General features: G+C 39.7%; 3 protein-coding genes across 3 annotated transcripts; 2 read left to right on the top strand and 1 right to left on the bottom strand.

The window, feature by feature from the left end:
* Nucleotides 1-7,497: 7,497 nt before the first annotated feature.
* gch2 (GTP cyclohydrolase 2) lies at nucleotides 7,498-10,306 on the top strand (the record flags this gene model as incomplete). The annotated part of the gene is made up of 6 exons (XM_079237410.1): nucleotides 7,498-7,738; nucleotides 8,207-8,316; nucleotides 8,568-8,623; nucleotides 9,203-9,234; nucleotides 9,363-9,447; nucleotides 9,681-10,306. The coding sequence occupies 6 exons, from the start codon at nucleotides 7,498-7,500 to the stop codon at nucleotides 9,808-9,810; spliced, it is 654 nt and encodes a 217-aa protein (XP_079093536.1). The 3' UTR covers nucleotides 9,811-10,306.
* Nucleotides 10,307-10,668: 362 nt separating this feature from the next.
* Nucleotides 10,669-13,462, bottom strand: cript (cysteine-rich PDZ-binding protein). The gene is made up of 5 exons (XM_079214562.1): nucleotides 13,339-13,462; nucleotides 13,067-13,132; nucleotides 12,558-12,612; nucleotides 12,252-12,355; nucleotides 10,669-11,576 (listed from the first exon to the last, which is right to left on the bottom strand). Exons 1-5 carry the CDS (start codon nucleotides 13,352-13,354, stop codon nucleotides 11,512-11,514), a joined length of 306 nt encoding a protein of 101 aa, XP_079070688.1. The 5' UTR covers nucleotides 13,355-13,462; the 3' UTR covers nucleotides 10,669-11,511.
* An 872-nt stretch (nucleotides 13,463-14,334) lies between these two features.
* Nucleotides 14,335-18,225, top strand: pigf (phosphatidylinositol glycan anchor biosynthesis, class F). Its single transcript, XM_079238004.1, has 5 exons — nucleotides 14,335-14,608; nucleotides 15,477-15,568; nucleotides 15,924-16,040; nucleotides 16,132-16,240; nucleotides 17,861-18,225. Exons 1-5 carry the CDS (start codon nucleotides 14,381-14,383, stop codon nucleotides 17,972-17,974), a joined length of 660 nt encoding a protein of 219 aa, XP_079094130.1. The 5' UTR covers nucleotides 14,335-14,380; the 3' UTR covers nucleotides 17,975-18,225.
* The last annotated feature ends 963 nt before the right edge of the window (nucleotides 18,226-19,188 follow it).

Raw genomic sequence — 19,188 nt, 5'->3', positions numbered from 1 at the left:
ATAGCAAATAAATCAAATGTAAAAACACTCTTTGATGAAGTCTATCCACATGAATTTATTAGATTGTGGATGGGAAATGTGGTATGATATAATGTTGCATCAATCTATGTTAAGGAAACAACAGATGATGCATCAATCTATTTGATTTTTAAGGATTAGTTTTGTCTCATTGTGTGAAGAATCATATGTATATGATTGCTTGTATCATATATTTGAAAGACTTTGAGTGTATAGAAAGAAAAGAAGTAATAACAATGCATCAGCTGAGGGGAAAGTCTAGGACACAGTGGGAACTGTTGAATGAAGGGTAGAACATAAAGGTTGATTACATGCCTGCATGTGAGAATACCAGCTCCCTTTTTCCAGGATCTGTGAAAACACATGCTGCCATCAAGTTTCCAAGAAACTGCATGACTAATGTCATCAGCAACAGCACAGCAATGTCTTTCCAGGACAAGTGATCATACTATATTGATCCATAGTTAACTACCAAAGTATATGTGCGTGTGTGTTTGGTTTATCCAGTATGTTACTTAACCGCAATACTGTGTTAGATAGAAAGGGTTATTTCAGAGAACACGTTGAGATTAAGTATCATTTCATTCCACCATCGACTAATAAGAAAACAATGTCCTTTCCCAACCACCTGATTTCACCAACTTTCCCCAGACTTTTAATTTCTCAGGAAATAAACTATTTGTTCCAGGACAACAGTACAGGCTGTACTTTCCATGCATTATTATTTACCTATTCAGGTTCTGGGAGACTATCAAACCAAACAAAATCAGGTACAAACAGTAAAGCTAATGTATAAGTGGCATTATAATTATCAATTTAAAAAAAGAATTGACCGTACTACCATTAATATCAACACATTCTTCAACATTTTCAGATGGGACTATATACTATTTCTTCAGAAGTAGTTCAATTCAAAACTGACAGTTAGGTTTGTGTAATGTCTAGAGAAACCGGGACATTATTTCCAGAAAGCCAAATTGCTTTCGAGTTTCTCTGCTTCTTGAATGCATGTGCGCACCATCAACTTAAGAGGTGGATTTCTCTAAACTTGGGTGCATGAAACTGAAACTACTTGCACGACTTCAATGAGCAAAGGGTCCAGTTTTGCAGTGCTTCTTGTTCCAGATGTCACAGCCATCCTCCTGGCTCTTCTGCTCGCTGTACACACCTGTCTTCATTCAACTCACTTTCTCCCAGGCGACATGCTTCTGATCATTTCCTCTGTCTGCATTATATCTACCCGGCTCTTCTCGCTTGACCATTATCGTATCTCCTGTGGCTACATTCTTAATCTTTAGTTAAGGCGTTTAAGAGTTTAGTAAGTGGAGTTTTCCTTGTATTCTTGGACCCCTGACCTGAAGTGGTTGAACTCATTCTTGATTGTTTTTCCATGCTCCAGGATTCGTATCTGTGCAACCTCAGCCTGCTATGTCTCACAATAATACCACAACACCAAACATAATTCAAATGTATCATAGTGCAGTGGTTCTCAAATGGGGCTATATGTGCACCCCAGGGGGCATGTGACATTTTTTTTAGCATTCATTCAAATATCCTTTAAAATGTTTTATTTAATAAGTATTCAATAAAATATAAGTGTATGTTCATAAACTGAATTGTATATATTCTATATACACTGATGGCACAGCGCTGTGCATTATATCTTTTTTTCAACCCAAAAATATTTTGCGCTGGTTTGGGGGGACTGGGTGACATTTACTTTTAACCTGTTGTAGTTTAACAGTGTAAGAACCCGTCTTTCTGTAGGAAGACCGTGTCCTTACCTGTCAATCATCATGATACTATCGGGGACAGCACACAGTAGCGTATGTGCTGTCCCCGAAAAGATCACAATAAACAAGATAACAACTCATAGTTTTCTTTACCTAGCGGCACTACAATACTTTGAAGTGAAAGGACTCATTGAGATTGTACATTTTGGTGCACCAAACTTGGCAAAGGGGTCTTAACAAATCAACATTGTGGCTGCAAGTTTTTCAACTGAATGAGATCTAGTAGACCGAGGATTATTCAGGATCTGGGCCCTGTTTCTCGTACCTGGCTAAACAAAGTCAAGCAAATGTCCTAATCTCCATCTTAAATTAGCGAGATGATTGACATCAGGCTATCTGGGATTCTTCACGGCTGATCCGTGCTGAAACATCTCGTTAATTCTAGCCAGACATCAGTCATCTGGATAAATGCGCGTGCCCGCTCCTCTTCAGAAGGGATAATAATGGAGCACTGACACCACGATGTTCTAACAGTACAATGGACAATAAACTCAGAGGAACCTCTTTTTATTTCTCTAATGAGAAGCAGGAGATGATCATGAAGGCATATGAGGAAGTCAATACCGTAGTCATTCACAGCAAACGCGTTGCGAATATTCCAACGTTTTTGCAACGTTGTTGCCGTGAACGCAACTTTAACCCCCGCTGCGAGACATAAGCGTCACAAATATATCAGACAAGTTAAATGCGTCAGTGTTGAGAAAATGTATCGGCTAATTTGACACCCAAATCAATCAGATTATATTTACGAATAAATATATACTTATGAGGATATATGTACTGTATGCGCGTATGAATCATGTACTATATATGTGTATATACATGTATGTGTAGATTACCATATAACTAGGAGTTTGAATATGTGTATGGGCGGATCAGTATGTATGTATTATTCATAATCAGAAATCCAATCAATTGAAGCAGTGAAAATAAATTGTGTGTGATTCTCTGTATTCTCATCACCATCACCTTAATCATGTTCTACAATAATGATATGTATGGTGTACTAATAGCACTGTCATATAATTATGAGTGCTTTCAACACATCCATAAGTTTCTTACGAGCTAAATAAACTTAAGAACAGCGGCATGCAGCGGGTGATAGTCTGTGTCTGAGACGGCGATCAGCTGCGCCTGCGGTGATCAATGTCCGCGGCTCGAGAAGCTTTCATAAATAAATTATTTCTTGCCGGCAAAATCTATACAGGAAGTCATGATAATGTAAAGGATGGATCCTGGCGATCTGAAAGAACTCTCTCCCTATAAAACTAATATAACTAATATCGCTCCTTCATCAATGAGGAAGTGAGCTGCCGTTTTTGTCCGTGGGAGTGGCCAGTTTATCCAGTGAAGTTCAGTAAACCTGCCCGGGAGCAGGTTTACATTTTTGGATGTGTTGCTATGGTGATTTATCTAAGCTTGCTTCGAGAAACCGAGAAAGCCTGACCTACGTCATCTTATCCTGACGATTAGCCCGCTAACTCAGTAAGCCAGGTACGAGAAATAGGGCCCAGGTGACATAATTTGGCTTTAAAGTTTCCCTTCACACACCACATGCAGGAGGAGCTTGGAGGCCTCAACAGACACTCAACAGAAAGGTCGTCACGAGCCGAGCAGCACAGTTGTCCTTGTTTGCTGTAACAACTTGATTCTCCTCAGTAAATAGCCATTAACTCACAAACACAGATTTATTAGGCCAGCTTTTATTCTCCCTCCATCCTGCCCGACTTGTAACTTTTTTACTACTTTAGTGTCTGTCTGTCGTTCTGTCGGTTGGCCATCACTTGGTGGATTGAAATTTTATACAGACATGATCCCCGATATATAGTCTACCCTGACTTTTATTCTAGTAGGTTAACATGTGTGGCTCACGGTGAAATATCTTGACAACTTTTGGGTGGATGGCCTTTCAATTTGCTAAAGATACTGAAGGCCCCCAGAAGACAGACGACAGTCTTTGTCTTGTTATGGAAATACGGGGCAATGAGTTATTATTATCTTGTGCATGGCTTTCAGTATAATCCCAAATCTGTGCACTCCAAAAGCAGCACCCATTGCTTTCTGCTGTCTTTTTCATTTGCATTTGATTATAACCAGAGGGGAGAGGTAAAGTCAGGAATTTAAACAGTAGTGTCCTTTTAAATAAAAATAAGTTATCTATATGTGTAGAAGGATGTTTACTGAGCAGTAGACACGGCAAGCATTTTTACTTGTCAAGGCAAGAAAAGCACAGGAACCATGGATGCTTTTCAAAATGCTACTTATTCCTCATGTTCTGGGAGACTATCAAACCAAACAAAATCAGGTACATACAGTAAAGCTAATGTATAAGTGGCATTATAATTATCAATTTAAAAAAAAATTGACCGTACTACCATTAATATCAACACATTCTTCAACATTTTCAGATGGGACTATATACTATTTCTTCAGAAGTAGTTCAATTCAAAACTGACAGTTAGGTTTGTGTAATGTCTAGAGAAACCGGGACATTATTTCCAGAAAGCCAAATTGCTTTCGAGTTTCTCAACTGCTTCTTGAATGCATGTGCGCACCATCAACTTAAGAGGTGGATTTCTCTAAACTTGGGTGCATGAAACTGGAACTACTTGCACGACTTCAATGAGCAAAGGGTCCAGTTTTGCAGTGCTTCTTGTTCCAGATGTCACAGCCATCCTCCTGGCTCTTCTGCTCGCTGTACACACCTGTCTTCATTCAACTCACTTTCTCCCAGGCGACATGCTTCTGATCATTTCCTCTGTCTGCATTATATCTACCCGGTTCTTCTCGCTTGACCATTATCGCATCTCCTGTGGCTACATTCTTAATCTTTAGTTAAGGCGTTTAAGAGTTTAGTAAGTGGAGTTTTCCTTGTATTCTTGGACCCCTGACCTGAAGTGGTTGAACTCATTCTTGATTGTTTTCCATGCTCCAGGATTCGTATCTGTGCAACCTCAGCCTGCTATGTCTCACAATAATACCACAACACCAAACATAATTCAAATGTATCATAGTGCAGTGGTTCTCAAATGGGGCTATATGTGCACCCCAGGGGGCACGTGACATTTTTTTTAGCATTCATTCAAATATCCTTTAAAATGTTTTATTTAAGTATTCAATAAAATATAAGTGTATGTTCATAAACTGAATTGTATATATTCTATATACACTGATGGCACAGCGCTGTGCATTATATCTTTTTTTCAACCCAAAAATATTTTGCGCTGGTTTGGGGGGACTGGGTGACATTTACTTTTAACCTGTTGTAGTTTAACAGTGTAAGAACCCGTCTTCCTGTAGGAAGACCGTGTTCTTACCTGTCAATCATCATGATACTATCTGGGACAGCACACAGTAGCGTATGTACTAAAGTACACTAAAGTGTACTGTCCCCGAAAAGATCACAATAAACAAGATAACAACTTGTAAGTTTCCCTTCACACACCATTTATATTTATAAATATATATATAATATATATATTTATAATAATTATTCTTATTATATTATGATATATTATTTTTTGTGCAATACTATTATATCTTTTATATTTTGTGCCTTATTTTTATTATTTTTTTACCTTAAGTTTATTCTAATTCTGTGTGTTAGGAGGACCCAGCAAAATAAGCATTTCATTGTATAGAATAACTCTGTTATCTGTGCAAATGACAGTAAAACATCCTGAATCATGGAGGATCGTTTAGTCGCTTAGATGCACCTCGAGGTGCTGAGAGCGAGGAAACCCCCGTGGGTCCTTTCCGGGTGCTTTACCATGGCAGGACTCAAATGTTAATTGTTCCTTTTGTGTTTATAAGTTGTAGTTATTTAAGATGATCAAACGTTCTGCCCCTCAGCGTTTGTGTAGCGCCTCATAAGGCTCGGTTCTAACCACATTACTTCATGACATTTAACTTTGATTTCATATGTTGAATACTCTCATTAAATTATTATGACATGATGTCTACATGTGCAACCAGCTGCTGCCGTCACATTGTTATATTCACTTTATTTGTATTGTACTTTTCATACAAATATAAGTACTGCTTCACACAATCAAATATATAAAGGCTTTATATATGTATATATATACACACATATATATATATATGTCTCCCTCTCTATGTGTGATGAATACAAATATATGATATATTAGCCATCATGCTGTGCCACATGTCATATTTAATTAAGTCTCTATTGATAAATGCCTGTTGCCTCGACTTCTCTTTCCTCAAATCTCTTCCTCGCCTCCTCCACTCGGATCTCTTGTGGACGGGCCTAAGACGCGAGGAGAGGAAGCACGGACATGTTAGCATAATGAAAAGAAAACATATCTAAAACCCAACAACTCCAGTTAGGATACGGATATTGCTGAAACTGGGACACAACACCCACTGAGCTCAATTGGCTATAGGCCTATACAGTTTTGCTTGTGTTGATAATAGTTGGTTATTTATAGTACTAAAAAAGCTAAGAAAGCTCATGAGGTGGAAGGGAACCATACGAGTCATTCATGAACCGGTTCTCTACTTACTGTTCTCGACTCTTTCTTAAGGCCCCTCAGTACTTCATGTAGATGCCTGTTCACATCGGTGCACTGTGCTTGCAAACCGGTCTTCTCTTGAATGAAGGTTAAACATCAAAACCCAAATGTTGTCATCGAACTTTTGCACTTGTGAAAGAGAAATCATTAGATTCAGAAACAGCCATGACTTAAAGACATTGTATGTTGTTGATCCTTCTTATATTGTTTACATATACTTTTTTATGTATATATATATATATTTATCTACTTCACTTATTGTATGTACATAATACTTAAAAAAATAAGTTATACCTTGTTTTGTATCTAGCTGTACATTGAGAGCAACAACAACAACAACAACAACAACAACAACAACAACAACAACAAAAGAGATTAGCTGATCCTATGGAAGCCCATTTCTGAAACTGTGGGGAAAAAATTAGGATCCTGTATCTCATAATTACCAAGTCAAAATTATGAGATAGTATCTCATAAATATGAGATACTAAATTGAAATTCTGAGCTAGTATTTCATAATTATGCAATGATACTTAGTCGAAATACTATCTCATAATTATGACTTACATCATCTTAATTTTGTTATCACAGTGGCGGAAATGGGCTTCCATGTGTACCTGCATTATTTATTTAATTTATGAAGTAAAAGATTCGTCTTGCTTTTCCAAAATTGAGGATTTGCGGCTTTTATCTTTGGGGTTTGAACTATTGGTCGGATAAAGAAAAACATTTGGCGCCTTAGATTCTGAGAAACTCAGTTTCATGCAGGCACTGACTGCACACATCATGCCAACAAAGTAAACACAGTAAAGTCACGAGAGAGGATCTGTCTATTGTCTGGTAAAGGAAGCTCATCAGAACGAATGACTGGAGACAGTTATGTGTCAAGTGATGAGCACCACTCGGCTGCACGGGTTGGGAGGGGGGTGACATTCAACCTGCTGACGAAAATACATGTTTTGACGTAGGCAGAAACTTAATAAAGTGCACGAGGCACCGGGTCGAGGCTTTATAAACGCGCTGAGCACCGGGACCAAGAGTATAGCCGAACCCTCCAGACCTGCAGGGTATCTCAGCTCCAGGACTCGTCGCACCTCTCCATCTCTCTTCTTCCAGAACTAGAACAAAAACCCACACAAAGCTCCACCATGAACGGCCACTGCAACGAGCTCATCATCGACACCAAGAAGTCCGCCGTGCACCGCAAGCACGACACGTCCCGCAAGGAGGACGAGGACATGTCCCGCTTACCTGCGCTGGAGGCCGCCTACACCAGCATCCTGCGGGAGCTCGGGGAGGACGCGAGCCGGCAAGGGCTGCTGCGCACGCCGCTGCGTGCAGCCAAGGCCATGCAGTTCTTCACCAAGGGCTACCACGAGAACATCGAGGGTGAGTCCACAGGTTCATCTCTGTGCAGAGGAGAATTAACCTGATATGACCCCTCTTTTGCTTATGGATGAAATGGGGACATCCACTGTTGAATAAAACGCCAACTGAGCTGATTCAACTTTTCAATAGCTGTAGTTTGTGGTGGTCGCATTAGCGTTGATTTGCATTAATATCTATTATTAATCTCCTCCATAGATTAGGTATGACTTTTAGGCCTTAAACCTAATTAAAAGAACCACAATCACAGGACAGCTGATCAATTGATAAGTCATACGTTTACAGCAGAAAGAAAGAAATAACATAAAGTTGTTCCTTCTTCAAAAATGTAAAGATTTGATGTGTTTCTGTGATTTCTTAAAAAGGTCTTCTGGATTCTGTGTCACTCTTTTCTAACAGTTATCAGGTGAATAATTTGCTGAAAGTATAAGATATTTCTTTGAGCGTGCATACTGTGTTTGTAACCCCCAGACATCTTAAACAACGCCATATTTGATGAAGACCACGATGAGATGGTGATTGTGAAGAACATAGATGTGTTTTCACTGTGTGAACATCACCTGGTTCCCTTTTTTGGCAAGGTAAGGCAATGTGTGGGTAAGGGGCTTGTAAAAGGGTTTCTCGGTGGAAAGCAAATATTAAATCATCGTTCATTTGTGTGTGTTTCTAAACATTATAAAGTTAGCGTTTGATTTGTCAATAAAAAGCAAATATCTATACAACAGTCTTGATTAGATTGTATGTGTCTATCTAAATATTGTAAATTGAGCATTTGAATTGCTAACATTCACCATTCTTTGCTCTGATTATGTGACACCTGCTGTCTCTCCAGGTTCACATCGGATATATTCCCAACAAAAAAGTGGTGGGACTGAGCAAGCTGGCAAGGTAACGCACACACACACACACACACACACACACACACACACACACACACACACACACACACACACACACACACACACACACACACACACATCATACCCTCCCGCTGCAAATGTTACTGTGGTGTTGTTGCTGGGTGACTGGGTTCTTCTGTTATTTCAGCTCATTGACCTGTAGGATTAAATCTAAACCCAGTGGCCAGCATCTAGTCCCCTCATCAAGCACACTCACAGTCTGAACTCTATCCGCTCTCGAGCCATGAGAAAATCCCTTCAGACCTGTGGGAATCGCCAGTTATGATCACAGCCTCTCTGTCTGTCTCCTTTCTCCCTTTCCTAAAATATCACACCATCTTTCGAACATGGGAACCCAGAATAACAGTAAAGGAGTCACTGTTATTTTTTTCTTTTTTTTTCTTGCACGACAGTCAGAGTTCTGTAGGGTGAATCATTCACATATAAAGGGTCCGTGCAGTTGGATAGCCAGAGTAGAGGCCGAGAGTCAGGGACTGTTTATCAAACGATTAATCATTATGAGCTTTGATCCGTTCTCTTCAAATTGCTTGTGCTCTGGTGTCTACAGGATTGTGGAGATATTCAGTCGGAGACTTCAAGGTAAGCATCAGAATAAATAACCGGCTGTGCATATAATCAACAGTCCTTTTCTTCTAGTTTACACACTTAGTTGAATGCAATCTGGCATCGTCATGTTCACATATGCCCCAATGTGTTTCCTCTTTCAGTTCAGGAGCGTCTAACCAAGCAGATTGCCGTGGGAATATCCGAGGCTCTGGCACCAAAAGGTGTAGCTGTGGTGATTGAAGCAGCGTAAGTACACACGCAACTCCTTTCATCATCATCATTTGTATAATTTAAAGCTGCCCTACTATGACACGGGCAAATTTAAAAAGGCCAGTGTTCAATAATGAGACTGTTGTTACATGCACATTCCCATATTTCAACATTCCCCCGCTTTCCTTCGACGACTTTCCTCAATGCACGACAAAAGCTGCAGCCGCAAATCTGATGTGCCATTTGTGTGTGTATGTGTGTGTTTGCAGGCACATGTGTATGGTCATGCGTGGTGTCCAGAAGATGAACAGCCGCACGGTGACGAGCGCCATGTTGGGAGTTTACCTGGAGGACCCCAAAGCCAGGGAGGAGTTCCTGTCTCTGTCAAAGAGCACCTAATGAATGTCATTCCCTCCAAGGCCTTTGTGGCACATGCAAAGCTCCAGAGTAGGAGAAGATCGGCATCTTCCTTTGAAGAACACATACAAACCAATAGCAGGAAACTTTACGCTGCTGTTTCATGCAGTATCCAAGAAAACTATGTAGCTCACCTCTCTGAATCCTGATATAAATTCTTGGTGCCTTTGTTAAATATTGATTATTTAACGTCTTAAATTGCAATTTTGTTATTAAGTATGAAACCTGATGTTGACATGCGTCAATAGTGAAGATTTTCCCTTTTTTTAAATGTGAATGGCATTGGTGCTTTCGCAGAGAGGATCTCTCACGCCTTTCTTTGTTGTATTGTCGTACTTACAATCCACTGATTTTAATAATTTAATTAACTATGGGTCATTTCTAAAGCCTTTGTAAAGTATGACGTTTCTGTCCAAAGAGTAGAATAAGTTATGGATTGAATAGATTTTTTTCTTTTATCGATGACCACTGTTGCATGTATTTGGAGGATTCTTTGCTTAAATAAAATTATTTTAAAAAAGTGAATGTTGTCAGCCTTACTTTGTGTATTTTCATAAGTGATAACAGTCAAGAACACCTGCATTTTTTGTTTCACTAATGACATTACCAAAAGACACCTTCTTAATTGTATACTACAAACTAATATATGTTGACTATGTAGTGTGTAAGTGAGAACATAACATGTACTGAACATGTGTCACAGCTATAAATTGGGATATTATACTGATGTCCCTGAATGCCTCACAAGACAGAATAACAGGAGCAAAAGGGCAGTAATATCACAAGCAAACTAGAGGATCCACATAATGATATTACCAGTTGAAGTCACATGTAATCAAAGTAGACTGTTTATTTGAAATAACTTCCTTTGGAAGATTATTCCGACTCATTTGCTACATCCCAACATTACCTACTGTATATTAAATGTATTAGCTAGAGACTGATGCCGTTTTATTGCAGTGGTACAACAACATAAATCAATAATGAGACATAAAAACAAGTGTGTGCACATGTGGCTGCAGGCCTGAGAGAGAACAAGGCCTTTAGCTTTTAAAGGAGGAGTCTGTCGTCAGACAACCTGTGAACTATAACCTTTATCTCCGACGCTACACCTGACAGCACAGCGTGCAGTTTCCAAATGTGATTATGTAAGAGTAAACCAATTAATACAGGCATACAGGAGAAATATGACGATGTTGTGCGTAAGAGGCTAACATTTTTCCCTTTATGGCGTCAGACAGGGGTAAAAAAATAATCCTGTCACGTCATTTATATTGAATGGTTTAATTCACTTAAAAATGCAACACTTGATATATTACATACAGAAAATAACTTTTTATAAACAGCAAAAAAAACAAAGCCTAAGTATTGAATTTAAAATATACAAACAAATCGAGAAGCCTGGACTTGAGAAACAGGTGATGACTGGTGGTGTATTTGGATACAACAGTGCTTCCCTGTGTACAGCCACTGTAATAACTCCAGTGGCATTATATGATATTCTGTAATAAGAGGGCAAAGCCAGCTCAAAATCTCTCTATTTCACAAAGGTGGGAAAAAGAACACAAAAGAGCTACAGCTGTATGGTGAGCAGGACATTATGGAACGATGACAAACATAAACATCCATCTCATTCTCATATCTGATATTCACTCGTAGAACTGTTCACTGATCGTCATGCTGTCACACTGATGTCTGTCTGTAGTTCTTGGTGTCCAAAACTTTCCTTCCACACATTGCACAGATTCCTAGAGACAAAAAAAATGAGGAAAGAAAGAAATGCAATGGAAACAAATATCAGTTTCGAGAAAAAGCAATATCAGGAGCAGGCGCTGCACTCATTATTAGCAGCATGGAAATGACCATTTACTGGATTATGCTTCTTGACTACAAAGCAAAGCAAGTTATGATATTCATTGTCAAACTTGCTTGCATTGTTTGTCAATGTTAAAACATACAATAACAGCTTTTTTGGTCACTTGGGGTTAGCGTAAACAAGCTGCAAATATAACATTGACATATTAGTTTATAAAGTTGTAATGGCAATCATGTTAGCAAATCCAGCAGACACAGATAAACGTTGGCATTCATTCAGAGCTGTTTTGTGTTCACTTGATGAATGCAAATGGCAAAACCTGGCCAAATAAACCCACAACTTTCTACATAGCTACATACACCACCAGACGACATGGCCTTTTTTTGCAATTTAGGTGACCCAACCATTCAAAGTGATCGGTTTGTTACAGATGTATTCAGACTCTAAATAGTTATTCTCAGAGAAGAATACCGTGTGATGTCATTTCTAAAGAGAAGCTCCACCAGCTTTGGTCAGACAATGTATTTTGCCACATAGAATCTTTGCAAAAATCTCCAACTTTTTTTATTTCTGTTCAGTATGAATTCCAGTGTGAGTGAGTTTATACCTTTCTTGTATGCACAGCCCTGACAGTAGTGTGATCCAGACTGATGAACTGAGCTCTTGCAGATCCTGCAGGTAGCAAAGCCTGTCTTGCTGTATGGGTCAAACCTGAGAGGGAGATGCAATAAAGACGTCATTAAAGAGGCACCAATACGTGTTGTATCGATGCTAGTGGCAGAGGTTAAGGGAATACATTACTGTGATAAATGTTAATGTTGAGTAGATTGAGTCAATAAAAATATTTTTGTGTGACTTACTGGAAATAAAAACAGTGAAAATGATGGAAGTCAGACTTTAGCGAGCTACTCACCTGGCTTTCTTAGATGTCAGGATCTTATTTTCATTTAGCTTACGCCCACCACCCTCTGAAAAGGAAAAAAGCAGAAGGAACTCAATTAATCGCCATCATCTAAGTCAGCTGTTATCAACCTGGGGATCAGGGGTCCTGGACTAGTTGGATAAAATAAGCTATTTCAAGATGTCACGATGGGCTCTGGAATCTTATATAGTAAACAATTAATAAACAAATGAATGGCAGCCCAAGAACAGTTTCTCAAACCTTTTACAACGCCTGTCACAAAGTTGCTGTATTGTATTGGGTGTGCAAAGCCTATGGAAATCTCGCTCCAGTTTTTAAAGTATATTTGTGAGAGCTTAATTGGTCCAAAAAAAAGAAATAATGTATTTATTGTGCACCTGCATAAATAAATAAATATCTTAGCATAAAGCTGATCACATCAGAGAGTAAACAGGCCTTGAATAACAGGAGGCCTAGTAATAGACAAACACATATGTTCACTGTATCTGTGTGCTGTTTACCTGTTGTATTCCGTGCTCCATCCTTCCACGTGTCAGGTGTGATGACTTTACCAAGCTTCTTCTCGCCTAAAATAACGAGCGACACACAGTTTGTTGAGAAGATAGCATGTTTAACGTGCAGGGTCGGTGTTCATAGACCAAAACAACAACGAGGACAGCAATGACAACAGTTAGCTAGCAAGTTAGCTTTCGAAGGATCTCAAGACTTCGCTAAAAGCACAAAAATAGGTTAGATTAAAAGATAGACAGCATTTTAACAGGGCGATACGTACACTTGTCACAAACCATGTTCTCTGTGTGTTTGTTTTAAATCGATGCTTTTCAGCGGTTGGTTAAAATAAAATCTAAACGTTAGCTAAATGGTAGCTTGCTCGGTCAGTGTTTGTACATTTCCGGTCGTTTCTTCGTCTTTCGTACTTGCAACAGATTGATTGGTCAAAACTGTGACAATCTCAAATTTCATTGGCTGATTCTGCCGTCTATCACAGAAAGTCCAGTAGAACGTCAATGGCCCGACTGGCCAATCATCGCATTTGATTGCAGCACAGGGCGGGTCTTGCAAAGCAGCGATTGCCACAGGAAACAGATTAAACTCTTCGAAATAAAATTCACACACACACACACTTCAACAGGATCGTTGAATAATAAACAAAAACAAAATATAATACATTGAAAATAAGAAATGACAGTGTATTTCTAACTCCGTTACATCAGCAACACATAATTGTAACTACGACATGAACAGCCTATCACAAGTTACATATTTTTGTGAAACATCTGTTGATATGGATTTTAAGTGCATATTTGATTAAGTATTATAATGACAATTTCTAAAATTCTCAGACCACACAAGCAGAAAAAAGCATCCGTGTAGGAGAGGCCGATATAATCCTATCCCATAGCAAGCCTACATTCAAGCATGGACATATACTATGTCCTAAAAAGAAGTAAACACTGCTGCTGGACATTCAAATGTAATAAATGTCAATACGAATACCACTGTCTCTAGGACAACAAAGTTTGTGTAATGTGTATACATATTTCACTTGTATAGTGTAGAATATTATAATTCAATTTATTCTCGTTTTGTTTTATTTCAAGCATGCATTTCGCAGGCGACACTACTGGACTTTTATTGTGAAATCCAAGCGGAAGTCTCCGTTACTCCATGTTTACGGAAGTGTAGGTCAAGCAACTCAGCCATGGATTAAACCCGCTCTGTACATCCGCTGCTAGATTAACATTTAAAAGCATTTAATTTGAAGTCTGTCTTTTGTCTTCGTCTCCTGTCGGAGATAGTCCCTGTTCGTCATCATGTGGGACCACGAAATCAGAGCCATGGCGTCCACTCACGCCATCCTCGCCGCCTCGGTGTTCATGGCGACCGTTCTACCTGCGGCGCTCGTGCGCGGCTTCTCTGTGTACGGCACTCACCTGCTGTGGCTCTACTCGGTGTCCGGGGCGGTCACCGCGGTCAGTGTCGCCGTCTTCTGGCTGCTCGGCATCACGCCGCCCACCAAGAAGCACACCGTGGGATACAAGGTGCTCCGACAGGCTCTCTCCATTGTGACAGTTGTGTTCAAGTAATACTACATGACGAGTACTGAAGTATTAATGGAAACATGTACTGAGAGTATGCCAAGTGAAAGTACTGACTGCATGCAGTAGCTGATATATTCCAATTAGATTGTATATACCGATGCATTATTATGCAAGTAGCATTGCATGTTGTAGCTGGTTTATGTTTTGTTATTACTTGTATACAGCTGAGTTGTTTAGTTTACTAGTTCCCAACCTCTTGGGGTCAGGTCCTCTCTACAAGGTCACACGTGTATTTGTATGGGACTTTTAAACAACAATTAAAAGTGTATAACATAGAACATAAAGGCATGAGGAAGAAAAAACACAAGGCTATCTAAAAAGACACATACATTGGATATATATATCTATATATATATATATATATATCTATCTATATATAGATAGATATATATATATATCAGTATTGTAGATTTAACTGTTTTCTACCGTTTATTATTTATATTACTCGTTTTGATTGTTTGCTATATCTCTTGTGTGCATTTTACCCTGTTTGCTTCTGTAACACTGAAATTTCCCCACTGCGGGACTAATAAAGGAATATCAAATCTAATATAAAATCTAAAAGTAGAAGATACAAATAAGCTAAAATAGAATAAAACAGACATAACAGGAGGTCAGAATCACAGCGCGTTATGTATGATATGAACAAGCCCTGTGACTGCTGGATCTTAACTTTTCAGGCCAAAGAAACATGTATACCATTGAAACGAAGGTTCTTGCTTTTACTCTTTAACTTTGAAGTTATGTGAACTTTGTCTTTTTCCATGATTTATTTCCCTGAACCGTCTTCCCCCATTTTCGTCTGCAGCTGTCTCGGTTGTTTCGTTCCTGCCTGTACTTCTTCCTGTCGTGCCTGTTCTTCCACGCTGTGGTTGTTCTCTATGGAGCTCCGCTGATTGAGTGAGTATCTGCTGATGCTCGTGTAAGACCTGTATGTAGACGGATGTAAAACAGGTGTAAGTAGGTAATGCAACTCGTCTCACCCAGAACCGAATGGTTGAAAAACAAGCGAGTGTTCGCATTTTAATTGAGTATTTGCACACCTTCTGTTCGATTACCTTAAAGACATGCTACATATTTGGAGATTTTCATTCAGTCATTTTTGATTGCATTAAGCTTTAAACTCTGTAATTATTCATTCCTGAAAATAACATTTTTCTTTGCTTCTTTATATCGTTCTGTTTGTGTCACTAAATCTCTCGCAGCCGTCAGCGACACTGCGAGCCTCTAACTTCTCATACTGTACGTGTTTCAGATCCGCCTTAGATACATTCTCCCTATCTGTGCTGCTGACGTCTTTAACCACACTGAGGTGTCTCTGTGTCCTCGGCCCCAACGTCCAGGCCTGGATACGAGTATTCAGCCGACACGGGTGAGTCTAAAATCCTTTTTCATGTGCTTATCTTGAGTCAGTAAATTGAAGATACTAACTTGTCGTTGCTTGGCTCTGTCGCCGTCTCCAGAGCTATGTCTGTGTGGGACACCTGTCTACAGATTACAGTGGCCTGCACATTGGTAGGCGCCTGGGTGGGAGCCTTTCCTATACCTCTGGACTGGGACAGGCCGTGGCAGGTCAGCACACAATAAAACCCTCTCTAAGTGTATTCTGTCAGATCTTCATCCTAACACTGGGTGTCATGCAAGAGCAATTTGTTATATTCTTATCCTAGACCTCTTTTTTTCTATGAGGTTTTCTCGCATGAGTGTTGGATTCACTAAACTTTTAATTAAATCACTTGTTTCAGCTTGATGAATGCCACCTGTTCACGAGGAGGTGCACGTTTATGAGATTTCATCATTGAATGCGGCAAAAACTTTTATATTGTTCCACACCGTTTGTGGGCAAGTTTTGTTCAGAAGTACAGACATATTAGACAAGAGGATATTATTTGCCAAATATGCCAGATCTAAAAAAAAAAATACTAATGTTACCAGACACCACCTCCGTTTCTGAAGAGTGAAGCCAATGCGGAAGTGTCTTAAACTTGTATTCTCTCTACTGACCAGCAGGGGGCGACTCCTCTGGTTGCAAAAACACTGATTGTATAGAAGTCTATGGAAAAAATAACTTTACTTCTCACTTAATTTATTACCTCAGTAAACATGAGTGTATGATCTCAATCGCTAGTTTCAAGTCTTCTTTAATACAGCATGATGTTCATTTAGTAAATTATGGTAGAGTTTAGAGAAAAATAGACCATAAAGCACAGTATTCTTTAAGGCAGGCTTACTGGGATTGACAGGTCGCTGCCGCTACCAGAGCCGTATACGGCATCTCTACGTCACTCCTCCGCCGTCCAAATATTATCCCTTCCATTCAGTGGTTGCAAAAAGCCAACATGGCGTCGAAAAACGCTTCAGGGGCTCAAAACGCCAGTCCACAAAACAATGAGGGACGTCACTTCTTATATGTTGGTCTTCCGTATAACAGGAATAAGGCAGAACTAGGTTGTTTTTTTTTGGAGTTGTTCCTATTCCGATGGGAGGTCCCGGGACAGAGGATCTATGTGTACTGTTTGTAAAGCCCTCTTAGGCAAATTTGTGATTTTGAGCGATGCCCCCAAATCATAGCAGCCCGGTATGTAGGCATAGCCGGCATGGCTCCACATATTGAGAGCTCAGCTTTCTCTGTCAATAAAGCACACGCTGGGGATCCTCATTTGCCATCAGCACTGATTGGACATCCACATAAATAGTGGCGGATTTTCCCTTTTGAAGCTTGTCTCTAATATTGAAATCTCCGGAACACAACTTTTACAATTATAGATGTAATCTGGTTTGACCTCCTCTGGCATACAGCACAGTTTCCTCCATTATCAAAAAGCCAGTTTCCATTTACCATCAAACAGTATTGAATACAACCTCCCTAACTAAGTCTGAAATTATCATTCAAAGCCGTAACCATTAAATCCTTCTCCTTATTTTGGGAAACGATTACAATTATAATTTTAAAGGGAGTTCTCTGCAAAATGGTCAGAGGAAAATGCAAAACGGAGACTGCAGTAATTGGAGCATAAATCTAAATGACAACGCTGTACTGCTGTTCTTTTCCTTTTAAGAAGTTCCTCTTTAAATAAAACATTCCAAGTGGAAACATGCTTGTCGGGGGGAAAAGGATCACGTTTTATAATAGCTTAGCTCCTCTTGATCTGTCAGAGCAACGATTACACACACTTGTCTTGCTTCTTGTAGGTTTGGCCCGTTTCCTGCAGTCTGGGCGCTACCATCGGCTTCCTGACCGGCCTTGTTGCAGCTCCTGCGTGGATCCACTATCATCGCAAACAGCTCACGTACAAGTGCAAGTGATGGACAGACATGTGCGTTTCTCTGTTTGTGACCACGAGGGTATTTCTCATATTCCTGCTGTATTTCTTTAACTTTGTACTGATTATTTATTGAGAGCATTCCCTCCTCTTGCTACCTGTAGGAAAGAGGATTTTATAATAACACAAGACGGTATGAGCAAGATGTACGCATGGAGGCCGACTGAAGATTGTTGACATGAATGAAGCAATACTTGTCCCCTGGAATTTTTTGATTAAAACGCTAGAAATGTTCTCAACATCAGTCATTTGAGTGATTGAACGCTCCAATGTATGTGTGTGTGTGTGTGTGTGTGTGTGTGTGCGCGTGCGTGAGAGAATAAAGAGAGGAAAGCAAGCCTCACACTCATTTGCAAAGTTATACACAGCAATCAATATTATGGTTGGGTGGTCATTTATTGGAAGACTCGTGACGGAAAGTTAGAAAGTTAAACACAAAGTGCAAACTCACTACACACACACACACACTGCAGTCGTTCTGCACCTCCAAGCTGACGGCTGATGAATACTGTTCCTTTTTAAACAGTCATTAATCTTGCGCCAACTCTTTTTCAACACCCTCCATCTGCTCCCTCTTTCTCGATTTCATTCCAGCTTTTCACATCCTCTGGGCGCCGAATCGATTCACTTTTAATTTTAGGGACATTCATTTTCCTCCTTTCATGCCGACCACATCTCTTATTCCCTCCTCGCAGCCTGGTAACTACAATAAAAACGTACATGTTTTGCATCGCGGTGTCAAACTGTAAAGTAGATGAGGGATGTTGTTTGCAGACAGATGTTTGTAATACATTACAACTCCAAGTAATTACGTGCAGAAAAAAAAATGCTTTTGCAGTGCGAAGGTGGACAGTTTCTGCACAGAACCAGGGGCAAAGCTGTCCATTCACGCTTCGTTTGAACTCTTGCATAAGGTAGTTGCCGGGGAAAGACTGAGAAAAATAGTATAGAAATAGAAAAAGAAAAGAGGGAACGCATTTTCAAGACATATTGTGCGCAAGAGAGAACATTTCAAGCCTTTTTTTAATAGCCCACATGCATTTATGACACCAATCAGCACCCTTTTTCATCTAAACTTCTGCTGTTACTTCCATTATTATCCTCGTCCTCTCGTCTTTTTTTCCGCCACCTTCTCCAGAGGGCCCTTGGAGAGCAAAGGGTGTGATCGAACTGATTTCACGTCCAACCGCTTGTGGT

The sequence above is a fragment of the Taurulus bubalis genome (assembly GCF_910589615.1).
Source record: "Taurulus bubalis genome assembly, chromosome: 2".
NCBI classification, from domain to species: domain Eukaryota; kingdom Metazoa; phylum Chordata; class Actinopteri; order Perciformes; family Cottidae; genus Taurulus; species Taurulus bubalis.
This window is presented reverse-complemented; position numbering and strand designations above follow the sequence as displayed.